We start from the raw sequence: 24,269 nt of genomic DNA on the forward strand, positions 1-24,269 counted from the left end.
TCGGCCCTGCCCTGAGTGTGACAGGGGGGAGCTCCCTAACCCCCTGATCAACCCTGCTCTGTGCCTGACAGGGTATGGAGCCCCAACCCCCCTGATGGGCCCTGCTCTGTGAGTGACAGGGGGCAGCGCCCCAACCCCCTGGTTGGCCCTGCTCTGTGCGTGACAGGGGGTGGTGCCGCAACCTCCCCATCGACCTGCCTTGAGTGTGACAGGGGGCGGTGCCCCAACCCCCAATTGGCCCTACCCTGAGCGTGACTGAGGGTGGCATCGCAACCTCCCGACCTGCCCTGCTCTGTGCATGACTGGGGGAGGCGCCCCAACTCCCCAGTTGGCCCTGCTCTGAGCCCGACCAGGGGCTGCACCTAGGGATTGGGCCTGCCCTCTGCCACCCGTGAGCAGGCCTAAGCCAGCAGGTTGTTATCTCCCGAGGGGTCCCAGACTGTGAGAGGGCACAGGCCAGGCTGAGGGACCCCCCCTCCCTCCCGAGTGCACAAATTTTTGTGCACTGGGACTCTGGTCTATATATATAAAAGCCAAGCAACCAGAACGACCGGAACAACCAGTTGCTATGACATGCACTGCGGCCCTGCGGCCCCTCCCTCTGGCCGGCCAACTGCACAAGTCCCCTCTCTGCTGCTGCCAGCCTGATGGAATTTGTGCACTGGGCCTCTAGTTTTTTTATATAGATTATGCCTGTTGGCTCTTGCTTGGGGTCTTGTTTTCTGATCCTTAGATTGCCTACATTTTCTACCAAGACATTCAAGCTTTATTTATTTTATTTTTAAGATATTTTTATTGATATTTTACAGAGAGGAAGGAAGAGAGATAAAGAGTCAGAAACACCGATGAGCTGCCTCCTGTATGCCCCCTATTGGGGGTCGAACCCACAACCAAGGTACATGCCCCTGACCAGAATCAAACCCGGGACCCTTCAGTGTGAGGGCCGACGCTCTATCCACTGAGCCAAACCAGTCAGGGCCCAAGCTTTATTCTATTATATTTTTGCACATAACCCCTTTACCCACTTGAAATGGAGTTTTGTGTACGATGTGACATAGGATCCAATTTAATTGTTTTCAAAGTGGACTCTCACCCCCAGATCCTTTTATGAGATCGTCTCCCTTCCCCACTGCTGGGTCAGACCCTTTCTGTCTCGGAGCAAATCCCTTACCTGCATCCAGTGTCTGTAGACATTGAACTCCAACCCGTTGGTCTGGTGCCAGGTCCCTCTGACTCAATTGCAGGCTTTGTAATGGGTCCCGCACCGGCAGGACCAGCCACACCACCCTGTTCCTCCAGGTAAATTCTGGAACCATCTTATCAAGTTGCAGGGGAAAAGCAGCACCTTCTTGTGTTAAGACGTCAGATGGGGAGGATCAGTATCGTGGAGCCTCCTCCACCCCCCTGTCCATGAATATGGTAAACCCGCCACCTCCTCTGCGTCCTGAGTACGTATCTCTGAAAGCTGTGTCGGTTTCCCTGAAGGGCTGAGCGCACCACTGGCCTCATTTCCGCCGCTTTCCCGAGGGGAAATGGTTCAATGCTCAACCAACTGAGCCACACCCGTGGGCAGTCCCCAACTCACAGGACCCAGGGGACGCTGACCTCGGTTCCATGACACCCTCTCCCCTTGACCTTATTCGGTTCCTTTTAGATATTGTCCTGAGGGGGGGAGCCTCCACCCCAGCTTCTGTCTCACCAGGCCATTCTTTCCCCACCATGTTCCTTGCACCAGCCAAGGTGTGTTCAGAGGTTCTGGATGGGCCCACAGCTGGCGTCTCCCCTGCCTGGCTTGGCCTGTGTGTTGAGTTCATTGTAAGCTCCTGGCTTACCTGCCCTCCTGTTCCTGCTTCTGATGGACCCTGTGGTTCAGTGATGTTTCCTGGTGAGATGACGGGTTTCTCCAGGTCTGATCGCTTGGGTTTCAGCCCGTTTGCACCGGGAACTCCATGGCAAGGCCAGTGCCAGCCCCCCAGGCTCAGGGAATGGAGTGAAGCCGCAGTTACCCTAAAACCTCAGGCCGCCACTTGTCCCCCGGGAGGCAGTTCCTGGAGGCGGTCACTCCGTGGACGGCAGGTGCCCCTCCCAGGGCTGAGAAGGGGCCAGTCCCTGTTCCCGCCTCGGTGCCAGCAGGGGTGTGGGTGTGGACAGCGTGTTCCCACAATGGCATGGGGAAGCCGGGAGCAGAATTCCCCAGGAGGTCAGCCCCAGGTGCCCAGAGGTCATTTTAAAACAGCGGGCATCACGGATGTTTTCAAGGGTGCCCTGCAGCCGAGAACACCCAGTGACCCGTGGGCTGTCCCCCACTCACAGGACCCAGGGGACGCTGACCTCGGTTCCATGACACCCTCTCCCCTTGACCTTATTCGGTCCCTGCTAATCCCAAGGTCAGCTGAGAGCCGAGATGCTTCTCACAGGACCAGGCAGCTGCAAAGCCCTGCCACCCCTGCAGCCCACAGGAAACGGCTCCCTGTCACTCCTCAGCACCCAGGCCCAGCCTCCAGGGTCCCGCCTCTTCCTCTCCGTCCTCGGGGTCCCACTGGTGTCCCGGCCTTGGCAGCTGCAGGTTGGCTCTCTGGGCCTCAGTTTCCCCGCCTGTATGCCAGAGGCCCCCGTCTGAAGGGGCCAGGGAGGAGTCCATGGGCCAGATTTGGGGGCCGGGAATTTTTTCTGCTTCTCTGTGTCTCTCTATTTCTCCTACTGTCTCCCTGTCTCTCTCTCTCTCTCTGACCGTCTCTCTGTGTCTGTCTCCCTTTGTGCTATTTCTGTCCTTCCACTGTCTCTGTCTGTCTCCTATTTCTCTCCCTCAGTGTCTGCCTCTGTCTCCCACTGTCTGTCTGTCTCACAGGTAGATTGGGGTCCCTGTCTGATCTCCCCCCGACTTCCGCACCTACCCCCAGGCCTCCAGTCCGAGGGGGATGAGCCATGTTGAACCTCCAGTGAATGGTTGATGGGCTGCACTTGCAGTTGGGGCCCGGCCTCCTCGTCCGACCGTTCATCCTGCCCCCCAGTGGCCGTGCCGATGAGCCCCTAGGGGGTGTTCCAGGTCCCCTTGCTGAGCCATAAGCTCCCCCATTGGTCACCCGAGTCCAACGTTGGTGACCAGGGACTCCAGGGTGTCAAGACACTGGTGCGGGTTCCTCACCACCCCCAAGATTGTTCTGGAATAGCAGCCCCAGGATTGAACGTGCCCAGGCAGCCGTGCCCCACACCGGGGCCGGGACAGCGCCGCTGCCGCTCCGGGTGGCCCCAGCAGACCCTCTCCGGCCCTGAAAAGTAACAGCCCAAGCGTTTGGACGATGACGCACCTCAGCGTAAAGCAAGGACACAGCCGAGAGGCAAAAGATACCAAACCTGCCCTGACCGGTTTGGCTCAGTGGTAGAGCGTCGGCCTGTGGACTCCAGGGTCCCAGGTTCAATTCCGGTCAAGGGCATGTACCTTGGTTGCAGGCACATCATCCCCAGTAGGGGGTGTGCAGGAGGCAGCTGATCGATGTTTCTCTCTCATCGATGTTTCTAACTCTCTATCCCTCTCCCTTCCTCTCTGTAAAAAATAAAATTAAAAAAAAAAAAAAAGATACCAAACCAGCTCAGGGTATACTCATCTCAGCCCGACAGCAGCTACGGCAACACTGGGTCCCCACCTCAGGCCACAGCAGGGCTTGTCACCCCACGTACAGATAGGGAAACTGAGGCAGCGCCTGTGTGCCCATCTGGGCCAGCTATAATACCTCCACTTCCAAATGGACTGTTTCACCTTTTCTCTTTATTTATATACCATTTCACACACAGTATATTAATATTTACACAATTGAAAATACAGATGTGTTTTATTTTTTACTTTTTTATCTTTTTATTTTTGAATCCTCACCCAAGGATATGTTTTTATTGTTGTTGTTGTTGTTTTGAGAGAGAGAGAGAGAAACATTGATGTGAGAGAGAAGCATCGATCCGTTGCCTCACATATGTGCCCTGACCGGGGATCGAACCTGTAACCCCGATATGTGCCCTGATCGGGAATAGAACCCACAGCCTTTCGGTGTACGGGATGATGCTCCAACCAAGTGAGCCACCTGGCCGAGGCCAGATGTGTTTTCTTTTGAAATGAGAAAAAGAGCGTTACAGGCAGCCTGGCCATTAGCGAATAGAGTGTGATATCCCTTTTCATCCTTCCAGGGCTGCAGTCAAAAGCAGGAGTTTCCAAAACAGGAGAGCACATATGCAGCACTTAGATTTGCTCTTATGCTGCCTTTTCCCCAGAGTCTCAAAATAAAATACCCTGGAACAGTGATTTTCAACCAGTGTGCCGCGTAGGTTTTTTATTATTTTTTATTGACTTTAGAGAGAGAAGAAGGGGAAGGATAGAAACATCGATGTCTCTCATTGGCTGCCTCCTGTACCCTCCCTATGGGGCATCAAACCCGAAACCCGGGCATGTGCCCCGACCGGGAATCAAACCTGGGGCTTCTTGGTTCATAGGTCAATGCCCAGCCACGGGGCCACACCGGCCGGGCATGCTGCAAGAATTTCTAAAACATGCAATCCGACTCTTTAGTCAGGGACACTGACCTCTCTCCCCTTAGACCGTCAAGTAAAAAATTTCAATAGCCATCTGGTGTGAATGAACCAAAATTATACCTATCATGTCGTCAGATCAGCAAGAAATGTATTTTTGTGTGTGCGCAGAACTTTAAGATATTTTATTTTTTACAGAGAGGAAGGGAGAGGGATAGAGAGTTAGAAACATCGATGAGAGAGAAACAGTGATCAGCCGCCTCCTGCACACCCCCTACTGGGGATGTGCCCGCAATCAAGGTACGTGCCCTTGACCGGAATCGAACCTGAGACCTTTCAGTCCGCAGGCCGACGCTCTATCCACTGAGCCAAACCGGTCAGGGGGTGGGCAGAATTTTAGTAGTTCGTCTATGTGAACCATGAGATGAAAAAGATTGCAAATGGCTGTCCTAGAACTTTAAAGATCCGGTCGGCCGGAGTATAACTCGCATGAAACAGAGTACATTTGGATGTGCTTGCATCCAGTCCTGGAACTGTTAACCCAGATATAAGGTTCCCATTGTCCAGAAGGTTCCACTGTGGCCCCTGTGCAGCCAATCCCCTCCCTCGCCCCCAGCATCCAGTGATGAACGCAGCGAGTGACGGATTCCGGATTCCGGGGGCAGGGAGCTGGGGCCTCCTCCTGCCACAGTCCCCCGGGGGCCTGGCGGCGGGTCAGCCCATTTCCCTCTGCAGGTGGCCGACGTGCCACCATTTTGGGGCCAGTGTTACCGAGGTTAGAGACAAATGGACCCGCAGGTTCAATGGACCCATCCTGGCCTGGGGCTCTGGGCCGCCTCCGTCTTCTCACCTCAGAAGTGAAAGAAAGATGGGTGTTGTTGCAGACTAAATGTGTCCCCCCAGATTTCACAACCTGAAACCCTGACCCGATGTGATGGTGATTAGAGGCGGGGCCCCTGGGAAGCGATGGAGTCATGAGGGTGGAGCCCCATGATGGAATCAGTGTCCTAACAAAAGGCACTCACGCACGCACGCATGCACGCAGCGCCTGTGCCCTGTTGCTATGTGAAGAGACACAGTAGCATCCAGAACTGAAGGACAGACATGTCTGTGTTTAAGTCACTCAGCCTTCGGGGTTTTGAACTAAGACCCGCCACATCCGGGGTCACCACAAGCTCTCGGCCAGCAGCTCACCCTCCTGCGCCTCCATTTCCCCGAGATGCTTACGGAACGAGCCTGGAGGGGCCTTGGTAGCTGTTGAGTGAGATCTCCTCCAGCAGCAGGTCCCGGCGTTGGTAGCTGTTGAGTGAGATCTCCTCCAGCAGCAGGTCCCGGCTGGGCGTTCACGGGGACTAGTGGCCATCAGTAAGTGGTGGCTCCTGGGCCATCTCAGCCCTGGTTGGCGTTTCCAGGGGGGCATCCCAAAGCTCTTCTCTTTGCCTCCTGGCCCCGCCCAGCAGCCTATGGCCACATCCCATGCCTTCTGCTCTGTGCCCCCACCCCAGGTGGCCATGGCAACATGGGTTGGAGGGAGCGCTGGGCGGGCAGGCGACTTGGGAAATTCCAGGGCCCGGGTGGTGCCAGGCGCTGTTTATCTCGCCCCCGCCTGGGCTGAGGATGTGCTGGGGCTTTTGTCTTTTGTCCTGTGGGCGACCGAGAACACTTCTTCCCGTCCGACTGGCCGGGCAACCCTGGCCACTCAAACTTAGCCTTGTCGGCTGTCTGCTGGAGCCTGCACACTGTCAAAGGGAGCTGGGGGTGGCACCAGGACAGCCCCCGAAAGCATCCTGTTCCCTCCCACCCCAGCACCCTCTGTCTGGCATTTGCTGCCTCCTGTTTATACTGACAAATCTCCTCTCCCATGCCTCTGTCAGATGTCACCTCCACCGGAAAGCCCCCCTGGGCCACATGCAGGGTCCCAGCACTGGGAACAGGGGGCTAGTTCCCTTGGGCAGGGCTTGTCCGAGTTATAACTTTGTGTTTATGGTGATGACTGGATTAATAGGCCGCTCCCCTGTTGGTGGGGAGCCATGGCGGGCAGGGTGGAGGTGCCTGGCGCACAGTAAGTATTCAATAAAGAGAGGTAGGATCGATCATTGAATTCAGTAACTATTGATTCCCACCTTTCACTCACTCAACCGCTCTTTACTGAGCAGGCTGGGCTGGGGCCCTGGGCACCTGCTGTGAAGGAAGGAAGCAGGCCCCTGCCTCCTGCGGGGCGGGACCCCTGTGGCCAGAGGCTCCTGCTGATGTTCCCGTGGAATTCCTGAGTCAGGGCGTCGTTCTTGTCACACCAGCCCTGCTGCTGTTCACCGGAGACAGATGATGCATTTAGGGGCCAATCACCAGACCTTGCTTGGGCCCGGCTTTCCCATGTTGGGAAAGGCAGGGATGATGGACCCCAGGCCTATGAGACATCAGGTACTTTCTCAGAGCTGGGCTGGGGTCCCCTCAGGATCTTCATAACTTCTTTTGGGGGCTTCAGCCTAGGCGGGGGGCTGGGGGGTAGGGGGGTGGGGGGCGGGGAGAGGATGGGGCTCAGAATTAGCAAATAAGCATCTAGGCCCTCAGTTGACTTTAAATTTCACATAAACAACCAATACATTTTATTTTATTTATTTATTAAAATTTTTTTTTTTATTCATTCCAGAGAGGAAGGGAGAGGGACAGAGAGATAGAAACATCAATGATGAGAGAGAATCATGGATCGGCTGCCTCCTGCATGCCCCTCACTGGGGATTAAGCCCGCAACCCGAGCCAAAGCCGGTTTGGCTCAGAGGATAGAGCGTCGGCCTGCGGACTGAAGGGTCCCAGGTTCGATTCCGGCCAAGGGCATGTACCTGGGTTGCAGGCACTTCCCCAGTGGGGGATGTGCAGGAGGCAGCTGATCGATGTTTCTCTCTCATCGATGTTTCTAACTCTCTATCTTTCTCCCTTCCTCTCTGTAAAAAATCAATAAAATATATTTAAAAAAAAAAAAAAAAAAAAAAAGCCCGCAACCCGGATGTGTGCCCTGACTGGGAATTGAACCTCCAGGTTCCTAGGTCGATGATCAACCACTGGGCCATGCCGGCCGGGCCAACCAAATCCATTTTAAACGTATAAGTATATCCCAAATGTTGCATGAAATACACTAAAACAGTTTTTTTTTATTGTTTACCTGAAATTCAAAGTTCACTGAGTCGCCTGTATTTCATCTGGCAGCCCTGATGGTCATGCTGCCCATTTCACAGATCAGGGAGCGGAAGCCCAGGGGCATAAGTGCTGTGCCCCGGGGGGCTCAGCCAGGGGTGAAGAGAGGGAGGCGAGAAGCCAGACCATGGCACCCAACGCCTTTAGCATTCGATTTCTGCCTCCAAGGAGCCCAAGACCGGTCTGAGGTTCCTGAGTGAGCAGGAGCGCCCTCTGCCTGGGCCAGGAGCCCCCTCCTCATTCTCACTCTGGCGCTGGTGGCCGCTGCAGGAGCGGGAAACCAGGAGCCCATTCCCTGGACCGTCTGGACTCTGGCGCCTGACACAGGGCGGCCGGTCCCCTGCAAACAGCTGGTCTCCTGTCACTGTAAACAGCTGGTCTAGAGCTGTTGTCACAGTGCCCAAGTCTAGGTGTGACTGCCCTGTGACTCGATACCCTGCCACCCGTCCCTGTCACTGGATACTCGGTAAACAGCGCTCTGAGAACGGGCGGCAGCGCCCTGCCTGGTTGGTGAGGTGCAGGGCCGGGGGCTGGTCAGGCTCCAGTCCAGGCCCTGACCCCCCCTCAGCAGTCAATGCTTGCTTTGTTCTGGTACTAAAAATAAACATTGGTCCGGATACCTGCTACTTGTCCACGGGCCCTTTGAGTCATCAACCTGCCCTAATATCCCCAGCTGGTCACCTGGAAGGTCTTTTAACAGCCTTCCGATCCTCCGATTCTCCGTAACAATGAGTCTTGATACTTTGATACCTCACCCAGGGGCTGGCCAACTGCAGCTCTGCTCATGACCCAGAAATGGCGTTCACACCATTTCAGACCAAAAGACAATGTCTTGTGAGATATCAAAACCATATGACATTCAAAGCTCAGCGTCCACAAGTAAAGTTTTTTAAAAATTATTTTTAAAAAATTCTCACCCCAGGAGTGAAGATATTTTTTCCCCCCAAGAGAGTGAAAGGGGGTGGGGGGGGAGGAGAGAGAGACGCATCGATTGGTTGCCTCCTGCTCTCGCCCCAACTGGGGGCCAGGAATTGAACCTGCAACTGAGGTATGTGCCCTTGACCCGGAATCAAACCTGCGACTTTTCTGTCCTCGGACCAACGCTCTAGCCCAGCGGTTCTCAACCTGTGGGTCGCGACCCCTTTGGGGGTCAAACAGGGGTCGCCTAAGACCATCGGAAAACACATATATAATTACATATTGTTTTTGTGATTAATCACTATGCTTTAATTATGTTCCATTTGTAACCATGAAAATACATCCTGCAGATCAGATATTTACATGACGATTCATCACAGCAGCAAAATTACAGTGATGAAGTAGTAACGAAAATAATGTTACGGTTGGGGGCCACCACAACATGAGGAACTGTATTACAGGGTCGCGGCGTTAGGAAGGTTGAGAACCACTGCTCTAACCCTTGAGTAAAGCCAGCCAGGGCCACAAATAAAGTTTTATTGAAATCCAGCCATGGCCCCTCACTTGGGTGTTGTTCAGGGCTGCTTGCGAGCGAGCAGAGTGGAATAGTTGCAGTCAGAGACAGCACGGCCAGCAAAGCCTCAAGTGCTACTCATCTGGCGATTTATAGAAAAAGCTGTTGATTCCTGTTCCAAGTTCCTGGGCAGCCCCTGGCCCCCGTACTGCGTTCAGGATCCTGTTAGGGGTCAGTGGCCCCTGGTGTCATACACGGTGCAGACAGCGAGTCCCTGGACGTGGCAAGAGTCACATCCAGCCCGACATGCTGACCTGCATGGTGCAGTGAAGGTTCGGTCTCTGACGGGAGTCAATCAGGCCGAGGAGAAAGGACGGCTCCCGCCTCTTGGGCAGGACCAGGGACTCTGAGCTCAAGAGCTGGACCTTCTCCCGAGGGAGATGGGGAGCTCCGTCTGGGGTGGGAGCAGAGCATGGACACAGGGACGGGACCTCCGTGACCTTGGACGTCCATCCATGCGGCGGGGGAGGGGCCAGAGTAGGGGCCTCTCTCGGCCTGAGTCTGCGGGGAACAGGGCTCCAGACCGTGAGGGGAGGGTTTCATGGGAGAGGCCGGTGCCCGGACAACGCCTGGGGCCGCCTGTTCCCCCACCACTACCCCAAACACCAAGCAGGCTCCGGGGGAGGGAGGCAGCAAGGATTTGGGGGCCAGGGGTGAGGCAGGGATCCCCTCCCTTGGGGGACATGCTCTAGGCTCCTGCCATCTCATTTGTTGTGGTGCGTACATTGCGCTCTCACTGTGGCTCTGCCCTCAGGGCGCCCTTTACAGAGGGAGGCAGAGGGCAGCAGTGGACCCAGCAATCTATTCTAGTTATGAATTCTGGAAGCACAAGGAGGAGCTGACAGAGAAACTGGGGCAGCTTTGGTCGGGGAGGCTGACGGGCCTCTGAGGAGGGGACGTTTGGACTTGGACCTGAAACAGAAGGTGAGGGCTTGCGGGGAGTGAAGGAAGGGCTGTCTGGGCAGAAGGAACAGCATGTGTAAAGGCCCTGAGGTAGGACTGAACCTGTTGTGATGGCGGCTGTGGGGGCTGCGGAGGGTGTGTAAGGGATCTGAGCCTCGTTTCACAGTCCCTGGGGCTGCCCTGGGTTGGGGCACTGAGACACCAGCAAAAAGCTTCCACGGCACTGCCTGGGCCTTAGAATATCTCTGGTCCGTTCCACCGGTGAACCAGCCTGGTGTGGGGCTGGCGTGAGCCGAGGCCAGAAGGGCCACTGGCCTGAGCAGGAAAGTTCCCCCAAACACACGGGCCTCTGGGTCAAGTGGACTGTCTTGCCTGCCCTTCTAAACCACAGAGCTTGGCAGGGCCGGCAGGTGATACGCCAGCAGGAGGCACCTCCTGGGGTTAAGCCTGGCAGGGGCACCGGGGCCAGGTCCAGAAAGTCTGCGCGTGGAAAACATGGTCTCATGTTTCTGGCTGGGTGTTGTTGGACTCCTGAGAGGCCTCAGCCCTGGCAGCCAGACACAGATGCCCTCAGCCCCTGGGGTCAGGACGGGGACAGAGAAAGGGGGGTATTAGAGGTGAGGTTTTGAAGGATGAATAGAAGTTTGCCAGCAAGATAAAAGGCATCCAGGAACGTGTAGGAGGCTCCAGTTTGGCCTCCTCTGGCCTCCATGGCTGAGGGACCCCAGACTGTCCCTGACCCACAGTGTTTCTCCCACTTGGACAAGGTCAAGGCTCTGAGATCAGACCAGCCCAGGTTTGAATCCAGGCTTTTCCACTTTCTGGGTGACTCTGGGCAAGTGAGGCCACACCAAGATTGGTCCTGGTTTACAGAAGAATAAACGGAGGCTCCACCCACCTTAGGATGCAGACGGAGTCAAAGCTGGGGCCTGTGGTCCAGACTGGGGGTGTGGCAGGGGCGGCTGAGAATCAGGAGGGGGTGAGTCATGCAAGGCCATTATTCTGAGGCCCAAGAGATGGAGACGAGGGGAGGGGAGAGGGGAGGAGCAGCCTGGCCAGTGGGCATAGCAGGTGCAAATGCCCTGAGGCAAGAACCTATTTGGGAGCTTCAAGGGACAGCAAGGAGGCAAGTGGGCTGGAGGCCGGTAAGCGATGGTAGATGGGCACATGGAAGGAAAGGAGATGGGGCCATGCAGAGCCTTGGGGACCAAAGGAGCCATGGTGGGTTTGGAGCAGGGAAAAGATGGAATCTAGAGTGACCACTGGCAGCTGAAGCAGGGTGGACCTGGGGATAAAGAGACCTGGGGGGGCTCCCATCTGCCAGCACCGGGCAGTACAAACCAGCCCAGGCCAGCACAGGCTGGTAGTGGCCGGCACACACCACTACCCAGACTGGCCATGCACAGAGCAACGCACGTCTGCTTCCCACGTCGGCCGAGATGTGTAAACACACATGTGAGGTCCCTATAACACATGCGCACACACCTCTGGATGGCTCCACCGGCAAGGCCGACACACAACACACGGGCGCACCCTGATAGCACTACCTCTTTCCAGGCCGCCTGACACCCCACTCCCCCCCTTGCCACATCATGAGGAAGCTCAGGAAGCGCTGCTGGGGGCTCCCTCGAGAGCTAGCTTCCTGTTTTCAAAGAGGCTGAGAACTGCTGATGGAATGTCCTGGAGGCCCCCCCCATCCCCCCCATCCCCCCCCCCCCGGCCCCGGCCCGGGCCCCTGGCCCACTGTCTCAGCACCCCAATCCAGCCCCACAGACCTTATCTCCTCTCGCGCCCACTACTGACCCCTATTGACCCCGTCCTACAGTGAGATCAGGTTCCAGATGAGGAAACTAAGCCTCAGAGAGGTGTCTCCACTAGCCCAGGGTCACACAGGAAGAAGGGGTGGAGCCCAGAGTCCAGACGCTGAGCTCTAACCTTCCTTCCTCTGGAGCACCTGCCAGCCTGGGGTCAGGGTTTACAAACAGAATCACCCTCCTGCCTGTCCTGTGGCTCCCAGGCTCCAAGCAGCTGCAGACCTTCCTGCTGGTGGATGCACCCTCCCCGTATTCACCACCCCCAGCCCATCTCACCCATCTGACCCCCAAAGAAGGGCCACCTACGTCACAAACATTAACCCAACGTCAGCTGCAAACAAAACAGACCCGGTCACACACTCCGGGGCTGCGGTGGGGGAATACCAGCCCAGGAGCATAAACAAACAGGGCTGCTACGCCCTCTAGGTGTTCCAGCCCAGCCGGCTCTAGAATGCCTAGCTCCCTGGTGAACTCCTCTTCATCCATCAAAGCCCCAACTCCAATGTCCTCCTCTCTCGGAAGCCGCCCCAGCACCTACCAGTCCCCATCCTTCCCTATGACTCCACTGACTCCATGGGGCTGGAGGTATCTGTGGATTCCACCGCAATGTCCTTGGGATTCTGTCCTGCTGTCCTTGCCATGGTGGCAAGATGGCCCATCCTCACCTCCAGGCCCATCCTCACCTCCAGGCCCATCCTCACCTCCAGGGAGCCCCCGTACTCCCAGGGTCACACGCCCATCCCTGAACCAATTCCCACGTCTGTGGTGACAAAAGGCTCTATTTGGCCAGATTTGATCACATGTCCACTCTGGACTTGGCTCCTTTTGCTCACTGAGGCCAGGCAGGGAGAGCAGATGCCCTCAAGACTCGGAGGTTCCTGCCTGCCCCACCCTGGCTGGTGGGCCTTGGCCAAATCACCTGTTCTCTGTGCCTCAGTTTCCCCACCTGTGAATCAAGCTCGTCAGGGCTGAGGTGTTGGAGCACAGAGGGGTCCTCCCCTCCCCCACCCGCTGTTGGGGGCAGGGCCCTGTTTACCCTTATGCCCGCATCCTTCATTGTTCTTTGTGAGTCTCCCAGACAGCTGCCCAGGGTGGCAGGCACCCATGGCCACCTGCTGAGTCACCCATTCTCCTGGGCCCGTGCCCAGCCTGAGGCTGTGTGGGGACTTTCCTGGCCTTCCTTGGACATGAAACATAAAGTGGTGAAGACTCCAGGACAGGGAAAGGGAGGGCAGAGACCGCGCGGACAAGTCTGCGTGCACCCGGCATAGATTCAATCCGCATCCTGTTCCCCCCCGTACCAGGAGGCCACGGCCATGGCCACTGGAGTGGGGACTCAGCATGTGAACACCCTCAGGCCCTCAGCCGGGCTGCGGGCGCCCAGCGCTGGGCTGAGCCTGGTCATTACTGTTGTACCTGTTTGGACAGATGTTAGCATTCTTGGTGCCTGTTCACTGGCCCGTTTCCAAGTGTCTACGTGTGCACGTGCACGTGTGTGCTTCTGCATGTGCGTGTGCATTAGGGCCGTCCTGTGTGTGAGCCCTGGGGGCCTGAGTGACAGAGACCCAGCCCCTTGCTGGAAAAGGTGCATCTCGTGGAGGATTCCCTGGGCAAAGGCTGGAAGGCAGGGAGACTGTGGGTGCAGGGAACAGTGCAGGGGTGCAGGGAGCAGCAGGGGGCTGCAGGGAACAGTGCAGGGGTGCAGGGAGCAGCAGGGGTGCAGGGAGCAGCAGGGGGCTGCAGGGAGCAGCAGGGGTGCAGGGAGCAGCAGGGGTGCGCGGTCAGGCAGGCTGAGGGGGATGGGGAGTGAGCGAGTGAGCCTGGGCAGCTTCAGCAGAGCTGAGCTTTGGGAGGAAGTGACATCAATTCTGAACTATTCACTGAACACCTACTCTGTGTGCCTGGAGCAAGGACACAGCAGGGCTCCGGGGCAACAGAAACCGCCACAACAAACAACTCTGCAGCTATGTAACCCTGGGGAAGGGAAAAGATCAGGAAGCAAAACGCACCAGGCCAGGGTAGGGGACCCCAGGGCGCTCTGGCCTAGATACCAGGAGTGTGCTGAGGAGGTGGTGTGTGGCCTGAGGCCCGCAGGAGCGAAGGTCCGGGCAGATCTGGGGAGAGGAAGCTCCAGGTAAAAGGCACAACAGGTGGGGCTGAGCAAAGGCCCTGAGGTGGGGATGAGCTGGCAGAGGGGCCCAATCCAGGAAGATCTAAGCCCACAGCCGGGAGGGGAGGCAGCAGGGAGCATCCCTGGGTGGGGAGCAGGGCCACCAGGACAGGCTGTCCTGTAACTGGAGCCAGCAGGAAATTGTCCCCCCTCCTGTCTACCCTCAGCACAGCCTGCTCAGGACAGAATGTGCCGGAGGAGGGCCAGTGGTGGCTGCGTCTGGTGGCTGGAGCAGGGTGGCGGGAGGATTCCTGAACAGCAGCCTGCTGGGCCCCCTGCCAGCGAGGGCGGAAAACAAGCCGTGGAAGCTCTGCCTGCCTGTCCCCCGGGCCCTGGGCCTGGCCCGGCCACAGCAGGGGACAGAGATGGCGAGAGGGTCAGAGACCGACAGAGACAGAGCGATGGTGACCGTGAGAGAGATGGTGAGCTAGAGAGAGAGTGAGAGAGACAGAGATGGTGAGAGAGACAGAGGTAGGGGGACACAGAGACAAGAGAGACAGAGAGTGAAAGAGTCAGAGACTGAGAGAGACAGAGAGACAGTGAGCCAGAGCCAGAGCCAGAGACTGAGAGAGACAGAGAGACAGTGAGCCAGAGACAGAGCCAGAGACTGAGATAGCACTGAGAGCCAAAGACAGACTCTGAACGGGTGCCAGGTCTGAGGTGGGGGTCCTGGGAACCAGGGCAAGGCCGTGACACCCCCACCTCCACCAGCAACTCTGTTTACACCAGAGTAGGGAAGGAGTCCCCTCCAGGCACTCCGTCAGCAAGGCCTGCCGTGTCCTGGAGCCAGGGACACAGACCCAACCCAGCCCTGCCCTCTGAGGTTCAGACCAATAAGTGAATATCTAAATAGGAATTTCAGAGAGTGATGAGGGCTATGAGGGCAACAGGGGCAGGGAATGATGGGGGGCTGTGTGGCCACACCAGCCAAGAGGTTGGCATGTCCCTGAAAAGATGAGGCTGGGTATAAAGAGGAGCCAGCCATAAGGAAGAGCCTGCAGCAGAAGGAACCTGTGCAAAGGCCCTGGGGTGGGAACCAGCTTCGGGTGTTGGAGTAGCAGCCAGGGATGCAAAAGGAGCTGGGAGGAGAGAGGTGGGAGGTCTTAGGAGCCTGGGGACAGGTGGGATTATATTTTAGGAGAAGATTTGGCCACCCTCCTCTATGCCCTAAGGGGCGCTCCCTGTGTTCAGGGAGTTCCCTGGATTCTGGACTGCCTGAGCCAGCTGCATCCTGGTTATCAATGATCTGAAACAGAAAATCCATCTCCTCTAAGGATCAGGTTCCCCATAGCTGCAGATGCAGGACTCCCGGGGACACGGGTGGCTTGCCCTCCCGAGCCTGCTGGGAGAACCTTTTTTAGAACTGCACCCACATCTGCTGTTGCCATAAACACCTGGGACTCGTCTGTTTGGGAACTGGGATCTTGCGTCATGCACTCCCTGGGCAACAGGGAACTCATCCTCTAGAGCAGCCGTTCTCAACCTGTGGGTCGCGACCCCTTTGGGTGTCGGACGACCCTTTCACAGGGGTCGCCTAAGACCATCGGAAAACACATACATAATTACATATTGTTTTTGTGATTAATCACTATGCTTTAATTATGTTCAATTTGTAACAATGAAATTGGGAGTCACCACAACATGAGGAACTGCATTAAAGGGCCGCGGCATTAGGAAGGTTGAGAACCACTGCTCTAGAGGCTGCCACTCTGGGGTCTGGGCGCCTCTGCTGTGGAAAGATCTCCCCCGGTCCCAGTCTCAGGACATTCAGGTCTGGCACCCTCCGAGATTGGTGCCAGGCCCGCTGCCCAGAGCAGATGCTGCTGGGGGGACCCCGGGATCAGGAGCCGCTGGAAATCAGACCCCAAATCAGGTCAAGGAAGGAGGTGATGGGGGCTGTGAGGGGAGGTGCCCCAGAGCCTCAGATGGAGAAACTGAGGCTCAGAAGCAAGTGCCCTGACCACAGTCACACAGCAAAAGTTCAACCCAGCTCTCCCAGTGTTGTCCCTAGGTTCCCACCCCCCACCCCCACGTACCCATCCCTGCCCCTCAGCCCCACCAATGACCATCCCGAGTGGCCAGTTAATTTCCACGGCCTTACGCCCTTAGGCTGGCTGGTGGACAGTCTAGGATCAGACCAGGGCTTTAATTGGGCCCTGCCCCAAGGGGCAGGACCTCAGAATCTGAGGCAGAGCCTGAGCTGCTGGCTCTGCGGGAGGAGCAAGTGGGGTGTGGCCTCCTAAGTTCCAGGGGCTGTTTTGAGTGGCGGTTCCCTCAGTCCCTTAATGGGGGACCCTGGGCAAGTCACCTCACTCCCTTGGACTCACTTTCCCCACCTGCAACCCCAGGAGAATGACCACCTCCCACCACGCGGGCTGCCTTCTAATGCCTTGTGAGTGTTCAAACAAACCCTGTGCACATTGGTCCACATAAGCCCTAGTCACAAGCGCCAAATGTGGAAATGACTCAAATGTCCATCAACTGGCGAATGAACACACCGTGGAGTATTGCTCAGCCATGAGGAGTGAAGCAATGACACGCTACAGTGTGGGTGAACCTCAAAGACATGCTGAGGGAGAGAGGCTGGACAGAGAGGTCACACACAGTGTGCGATCCCACTGATATAAAATGCCCAGAACAGGAAATGTATAGACAGAAAGCAGATTAGTGGTTGTCGGGGGGTAGGAGAGGGGATGGGTCTCAACCTGGGGTGATGAAATGTTCTAGAACTAGATAGAGGTGATGGTTGCACAATATTGTGAATACGCTAAACACTAAAGAATTGTTTACTCTAAAATGGTTCATTTTATGTCCTGGTTTGGCTCAGTGGAGTGAAGGGTCCCAGACTCGATTCCAGTCCAGGGCACATGCCTGGGTTGCGGGCTCAATCCCCAGTTGGCGTGCAGGAGGCAGCCGATCAATGATTCTCTCGCCTCATTGATGTTTCTCTCTCTCTCTCCTTCTCCCTTCCTCTCTGAAATCAATAAAAATATTTTTTAAATGGTTCATTTTATGATAGAATTGTATCTCAAAAAAAAAAGAAAGAGAAAAGCCCAGACTCAGAGAGTCAGGACCCCCTGCAGCCCAGAACCCCATCCAGCCCAGCCTCTTCCTCTCCATTTGCTGAGAACAGAAGCTTCCTGTCCTTCACCGTTCACGTTGCTAGCACCTGGGACCGCACCAGGGGAGAGGTGAGGGCTGTGGGGGTCTGGCTCCAACCTGAGCTCAGCCTCCCTGTGTGTCCCTGGGCCTCAGTTTCCCCTTCTGGGCAATGGGCCCCTCAACGCTCTTTGGCCTGGAATCCGATCAGGACGGTAGTCCAGGCTACCCCAGCTTCCTCAGCAGCTGGGGGAAGAGAAACCAACAAGCCTCGTCTCTTCTTTACAACACTTTTATTTAAAAAAATAATTGTACAAAAGAGAACAATTTAAGGCTTAGGAATGCTGAGACCCAGGCCGGGACTCTGCCCCAACCGGGGCCAGGACTCTGCAGTTGGGGGCTTATTTAGCCACTCCCTCCTGCTTTGTCCCTCTGGACACTGGGGTCTCCAGAAGCACACTGGCCCTGCTGTGTCACCCCAGGCTGACCTCTGTCCCAGGGCCTGATTGAATGCTCTGCTGTCATGATCTTGAAATTCTTAATCCTCCTTGAACAAGGCCCCCACACTTTCATTTGCAAGTTATGTAGCACATCTTGTCTGTCCCGCTCAGAACCTGGGTTTCCCGGCCACACAGCTCTGTGTCTGAGTGCCTGGAGAAGCCCTCGGGCAGTCTCAGCCTGGGGTGGAATCTCCAGCTTTCAGAGCCTTCAAAGGCTGGAGCCGCTGCCCCTGCCACCCACAGGTCCCACATAGCTCCCAGGACCTGCTTCCCTGAATGACTCATTCCTGGGCCCTCGGGACTGCTGGACCTTGCAGCGTGACCTCAACGGAAGCACTTGCCCTCTGAGTCCTGTTACTAAGATGAAGGGGGCAGTCTTGAAACTTCACTCGGCTTTGACCTTGTCTGACTTCTCCTCTCTCTTGCTTGCCTGTCTCCTGAGCTTATTCATATGCCAAAGCTTCGGCTAAAATGCCCTTTCCTCCAGGAAGCCTTCCCTGATTTCTCCCTGGACTCTCTCAGGCCTTCCTCTGGTCCCACTAGACTGGAAGTATCTGTGCCCGGCTGTGCCTCTCCCAGACTGGAGGCTCCTGGGGAGCCCAGCCCTGTTCACAGGCCAGCACAGACAGCTTGAACAGTCACTCGGATCCTGCACCAGCCATTTGATGCCGTACAAGGACCAGCTCAGTCAGATGCCAGACTGGCTCTTCCTCTGTCCTGTGTGAACAGCCCTGCCCCGTTCCAAGACTTGATTTCCCAAACTTCAACCACAGTCAGGCGGGTCTCTCCTGGGCCAGCCACTCCCCATGTCCACGGAGGCTGGAAGCACATGTGCAACCTCATCCCTGAGGTGTCCACTCCCACTCAGCAGGTCATGCTGCGTGGCCTCATGGCTTCAGAGGGGGGGTTTGGATCCTCCTGAGGAAAACAAACCCATCAAGCCTCAGGGGGCACCAGAGAAACACCCCGCCCTGCCCTGATCGTCTCCAACCCCTAGAGCAGACTGGGCTCAAGGCTGGTTCAGGCCCTGTGTCTCCCACCTCCCTCTCGGCTCCCAGGGCCCGGAAAGGCGTGGGGGCTTCCTGGATCCCCCAGCTCACCTCGGAGTACAGGGGTGGTGGGCGGTAGCGGAACTCCTGGATGTAGGCGAAGAAGGGGCCTTCGAGGCTCATGTCGGAGTCCTGAGGTAGAGGAAAGGGGCTCTGGCCCCCGGCTGCCGCGTCACCTGCCACCACCTCTGAGTACTCTGGAGGGGCTGGAAATGAGAGCAAGGGGGTGAGGGTGGTGGTGGGCGGGGAGCCCTGGACTTGGGGACAGTGGCCAGGAGCCTGCTTGTGCCAGTTCTGGGGTTGTGTGTCCTCAATCAGGGATTCGTGGGGCGTCCGTGGTTGTCAATGTCATCATTACTGTGTGCTATTCAGATGGGGCATTCACGTTGGGGAGGGCATGTTGGCCTGGCACCTCTACCCCTCCCCGGGGGACACCAGGATGGGCACTCACCCTCAGGCTGCTCTGGCAGGGCCCCCAGCCCCCAGTCTAGCAGGAAGCTGGCATGGCTGCCCACGCTGGACGAGCGGGTGCCAAAAGGGTGCAGGGGGACAGTGCCGATGACCAGCGGCAGCTCCAGGAGCAGCTTCGATGTGCCCGGAATGTCCACGCAGACCTGGAGGAAGGAGCCGCAATGGAGGGTGCCCAGGCAGCCTCTCGCACCTGCCGTCTACAGAAGGAGGCCCTGCCTGTACTCAGGGGTCCCAGCTCCAGCCTTGGGGGACCCGACCTGGGGACAGAGCAGATGCAACCCCCCCCCACCACCTCCTCTGACACTCACCTTGAGGGCGTAGTCCACATGCAGCACCCGGCAGTGCAGGATGGAGGGGCCCACCGGGGGGATCCGAAGCGCCCGGCCCTGCCACAGCGCCCGCCGCCCTGGGCCCACGGGCTCGCCCGAGAGACTGGCCACCACCGCGTGCTTCTGCTTGCGGGCGCCTCGCGCCATGAAGGTCTGTGTCTGGACCACAACTGCTCGCGGCAGCACCGGGCGCGTGGAGCTGTTGTCAATCTCAGCGAACACAGGGATCACCTCACCTGTGATGGGAAGCGGCGGGGCCTCAGTTTCACCACCTGCAGCCCGGACACTGGCCCTGCTCCCCATCGGGCTGCCGCCGCCTGCTACCTGGTGTGTAGCCCTTGCGGTCGATCTTGGCCGAGAGGGAGACGAGGCCGCGGTTACTGTACCAGGATCGGGCGAGCTTCTCCCGGGCTCCTGCTTGGGGGGCCTGACGGGCGGAGGAAAAAGACATAAATGGGCCACCGTGTGGGGCTTCCACACTATCCCCAGCGGAGGGAAGACCTGAGTCCGGGCCCAGTTTCCTGGTCTCTTTTCCACAATCTAGGAAATATCTGTGAAATGGATCTAGGAACATGACCCAGCTCATGACCCTAAAATTGAAACGAGCAAGCGAGTATGCAATTAGTGCTCAGCAAGCCATCATTATTTTGTGCCCTGGCTGTGCCCTATTTCACAGAGAGGGTGAGACACTCGCTCCGAGCCACAAGGCAGATCGGTGCAGCTGGCATTTGCACCGGCGGCACTGACTCAACAGACACTCCCTTGCCTGCCTCCCTCCCAGCCAGGACCCAGCTGCGACCCGCACTTCGTGACAGTTTGTGAAGGGGGTGAGGAGCCAGTTGGCCTCTGGGCTACCATCCCACCTCCCCAGGGGCGGCCAGCCACACACCAGCAGGGTGGGGGTGTTGATGTCCACAGGCTCGATCACAGTAAACACCTTCTTTGCCCGGCGGGCCGGGACCCAGGGCCGGTGCAGGGTGGCCTTGATGCAGTAACGGACACTGCCGTGCTTGCCCTCGAATGAGGTCACCAGTGTCCTGGGGTGGAAGGAAGGGGCTTCAGGGGGAGGCCATCCAGAGACTAGCAGGTTGCAGATTCCCAAGGACTTAAGCTTGAGGGACACAGAGACACTCCTGAGGGCTTCCCCGCGGAGACAGTCTTGGGGCTCATAGGTCCCCAGATACGAAGCAGTGGAGCCCCAAACCTGAGGGGTCCTCTCCCCCCAATCCAGCACCCCAGATGACTTACGGAGGCAGCTGGAAGCGGAATGGGAACTCGTGGCGCCCAGCAGGCAGCGTGGTTGTCTCTCCAGTATCTGCAGGTAGGAGCAAGAGGGGGTGGCTCAGGGGCTGAGGGGTTCGTAGGGCGCGAGCACTTGCGCCACGCGGGGGTCCCTAATTGTACCTGGCCCGAGAAGCGTGGCACGGTGGCTCAGGACCTCCACGCGCTCGCTGTAACTCTGCGTGTACGCGGTGCTGGAGCCGGAGCTGCGTGACTCGCTCCAGTGCACGCGAGCGCGGCCCCGCGCGCGCAGCCTCAGGGCGCCCACGCGCGCCGGGCCCGCCAGCTCCAGCAGCACCCGGCCGGCTACGGCCTGGCCGCCGCTGAACACGGGATCGGCGCCCGCGCTCGCGTCGTCCAGCTGCACCACGAATGCCTTCACCTTGTCGAACAGCATCGCGCCGGGGAAGCAAATCCTAGGCAGGCACGTGGGCCCTGGCCTCGAACCCCTGACGCGGCGGAGCGAGGTGCAGAGGCCACAGCTTCAGGACGCGACCCCACCCGGCCCGCGCGGGAGCACTTACTGAGCCAGCCGGGGGTGCCTCGCCGCCGCCGCTGGCGCCGCTCTTATATGGCAGGGCGGGGCGGGGCGAGACCCCTGCCCCGCCCCGGAATGGAATCCGCCAATGGCGCGGCGAGGGGCGTGGCTCCGCCCGGGCGTGGAGCAAAATAACAAACTCCCAGGCTCCGGGTCCGCTAGCCCTCCACCCTCGTGGACCCCGGGCTGAAACGGAAGCACTGGACACCAGATTCGGCCTCTCGCGGATCCCGGGGGTAGAGAGGGGAAACTGAGGCCAGGAAGCGGGGCCTGGGCCTGAGGTCACTCAGAAAGACCATTCGGTCCTTTGGCTTAATCATCAACTCGCCACTATCTGTAGATCTGACCGGGACATGTCCAGCCAGAGCTGGAGGGGTGTGCAATGGCCTGGCGCCGATCGGGGCGCTGAGAGCCTAGGCCACCCGGGCCTCAGTTTCCCCCTCTGTGCCATGGGGAGGGATGAGGAAGTCGGTGGGGCCTCCCCCCCCCGCCCCCCGTGCCTGCTACCCCCCTCTTCTGATTCAAACCGCGCTCAGCTGGGTGACCCCGGACAGGTGACAGGCTCTTGGAGCCCGCGTTCCCACGTGCGCAGTGCCGGAAAAAAGGAGCCCCCCTCTCAGAGGCTGTGCGCGAACCAGTGTTGCCCCTCCCCGACCCTTCCCAGAGCCTTGTGCCCGGGTCACCAACGCACCGCCACTCGGTGGCGCCAAAGCGCTTAAGCCCCAGCCGACATTTCCTTTCCCAATTCCAGCCCCGGGCAAATGCCTTCTAGACTTTTAGGCCTAGCCCCTGTGCCCGCTTTGGGCACCTCCAGCCCTGGTCCCCTCTCAGACAGAGCCGAGTGCAGGGGGAGCTCCAGGCACCCCCGGGTCCAGGGCTGCGAGGGTACCTCGGGCCGGGGATGACCCTTCTCTGGGCCTCAGTTTCCCGGAGAAGAATCATCCGTAGGAGTTTTTAAGCCGCGAGTTGCCTTCTCGCGATCTACGGGGGACCTGCGCCCTCTCCTGGCAGCGAGATGCGCTGCCGCCCGAAGCCATGCCTACCTCGGCCATGCCTTTGAGCCTGGCTCAGGCCACGCTGGGACGCCCCCCGAAAGGCCTCCGCACCCCAAAGGCCTCCGCACCCCCAGTGGGAGACGGCCGTCACCAGACGGGGTCAGCCCGCGATGGTGGTGAGAGCAGGCCCAAAGGGTGGGGCAGAGGCTGTCTCCTCGGTGATCAGTCTGGGGTCTGCTTAGAGGAGGCGGCTCTGGGGCTGAAAGAAGGCGTTGGAACCTTCTGTCACGGCCAAGTGGAGCCAAGAGAGGACGGGGGACCATACGCCAGGAAGAGGTGGAGGATGAGGTGACTCAGGCAGGACAGGAAGGCTCATAGTGAGCAAGCATTTCCCTCAGTCCATTTTAAAGGTGGGACATTCACCCACCGACCCAGAGATGGGCAGGGTCAGACAGATGAGGAAGGCTTCACCTCTCCAGGGTCTTGAAGAAGCCACCTGTGAGTGGGACCAAGGGGACTGTAGGGTGAGAGCAGCCCCAATTTGGCTTGAGCTGCAGGAGAAAGGAAGTTCCTCTGGGGCCCCTTCCGGCCACACCCCACGCCTGCTAGCCTCGGTTTCCACCGCCGGTCAGGCCAGAGTCCCCCAAACCTGGGGGCTGTGGGACCAGGCCGCAAGGCCAGGTCTGAGCTGCCTCCTGCCCTGCATATTTTACAGATGGGTATAGGGAGGGGATGGAAGGGTCACCCAAAGAGGCCCATGCCCCCCAAAGCCCTTTCTGTGGCCCCTGTTCTGCTCCTGGCCGGCCATTGGGCCCGAGAGTGGGGGGCTGAGGTTTGCCAGGGTGAGACTCCCAGCCTAATCTGACCTCACCCCAAGTCTCCTTCCCCTCACCTGCAAAGCCACCAGAACTCCAACCCAGGGAAGAACTCGCCCCAGCAAACACTGTGCGCTAAACTTTGGGAGGGGGCACTGGCTGAGTGACACAGTGGCCTTCGTTGGAATCAGGGATCCCAGGCTTGGGGCTAACAGGGGTCCTGGGGTGCAGAGAGAAGGATCTCCTTGCCCCACCCAGGTATTCCCCCAGACAGAGGCCCCCACCACACACCACAGCCTCTAAATCGAGGGGGTCTGTGCTCTGGAAGGGGCGTGCCCAGACACTGGGCGGGGGGAGGGAGAGGAGGGGGGGCAGCAAAGAGGGTTTTGGAGGGGGTCGGTGGGTGAATGTCCCAGTGGGAGAGCGGAGACACTGGGGAGAGGGTGCTGAGGGGATCCTGGCCATGGAGTGGGAGGGTGAGCGGCTCACCTCGGAGCAGCAGCCGCCGCCGCCGCAGGTATGTCTCGACGGCCGTGAAGTCGCTGGAAACCGCGTTGATGCCCACGCTTCGGCCCTGGAGCCAGTGCGTGGTCGCCCCGCCGCGAGCGGCCACCTCGAGCGCTCGCACCCGCAGCGGCGCCGCCGCCTCCAGCAGCACCCGGCCGCACAGCAGCTCCCCGCCACGGTACGCGCCGCCCCGCTCCAGCTCCAGCGCGAACCTGCGGACGCCCCAGGGGCGCATGGCGAGGCCTGGGCGCGCAGCGGGGACGGCGCACCTGGCGAGGGGCACGGCCGGGGCGCGCGGCCACGAGGCGCACCGCGTGTCTTCCGGGTCTCAGCCTGGTCCCTGCCGCCCCGGGCGCCCGCGCGCTTTCTCCCGCTTCTGCCCACTTGTGCAGATGCCCCGGGCCCCCGGCTGACTTCCTGGTTCTCCCCGCCCGCCCCCGTGACGCACCGGGGCCCGCCGGGACGTGCTGCCCGTGTGCCCGCGTTGTTGACTTTGCTACCGCCCCGCGCGGGGCGGGCCCTGTTTTGCAGGGTCGGCGCTGATGAGTCAGAGGCGGGCGGGGCGGGGGCGGATGTGGCTGGATGTGTGGGGCAGCCCC

The 24,269-nt window shown here is 58.6% G+C and overlaps 1 protein-coding gene across 5 annotated transcripts; it reads right to left on the reverse strand.

Moving 5' to 3' along the window:
- Positions 1 to 17,460: 17,460 nt before the first annotated feature.
- ARRDC2 (arrestin domain containing 2) lies at positions 17,461 to 24,054 on the reverse strand (the record flags this gene model as incomplete). 5 transcript variants are annotated; one of them, XM_081092420.1, is made up of 9 exons in its annotated part: positions 17,461 to 18,603; positions 18,786 to 18,940; positions 19,186 to 19,348; positions 19,514 to 19,770; positions 19,859 to 19,961; positions 20,424 to 20,571; positions 20,783 to 20,849; positions 20,939 to 21,250; positions 23,653 to 23,905. In XM_081092420.1, 9 exons carry the CDS (start codon positions 23,903 to 23,905, stop codon positions 18,550 to 18,552), a joined length of 1,512 nt encoding a protein of 503 aa, XP_080948546.1. In that variant the 3' UTR covers positions 17,461 to 18,549. The 5 variants fall into 5 exon arrangements, 4 of the variants coding, with proteins under 4 accessions (XP_080948546.1, XP_080948545.1, XP_080948544.1 ...); XR_013996062.1 differs by lacking the exon at positions 23,653 to 23,905 and having other exon boundaries at positions 17,462 to 17,668; positions 17,883 to 18,603; positions 20,939 to 21,378; XM_081092419.1 differs by having other exon boundaries at positions 17,462 to 18,603; positions 20,939 to 21,264; positions 23,653 to 23,684.
- Between the last annotated feature and the right edge of the window lie 215 nt (positions 24,055 to 24,269).

The sequence above is a fragment of the Myotis nattereri genome, assembly GCF_964212035.1.
Source record: "Myotis nattereri genome assembly, chromosome: 5".
NCBI classification, from domain to species: domain Eukaryota; kingdom Metazoa; phylum Chordata; class Mammalia; order Chiroptera; family Vespertilionidae; genus Myotis; species Myotis nattereri.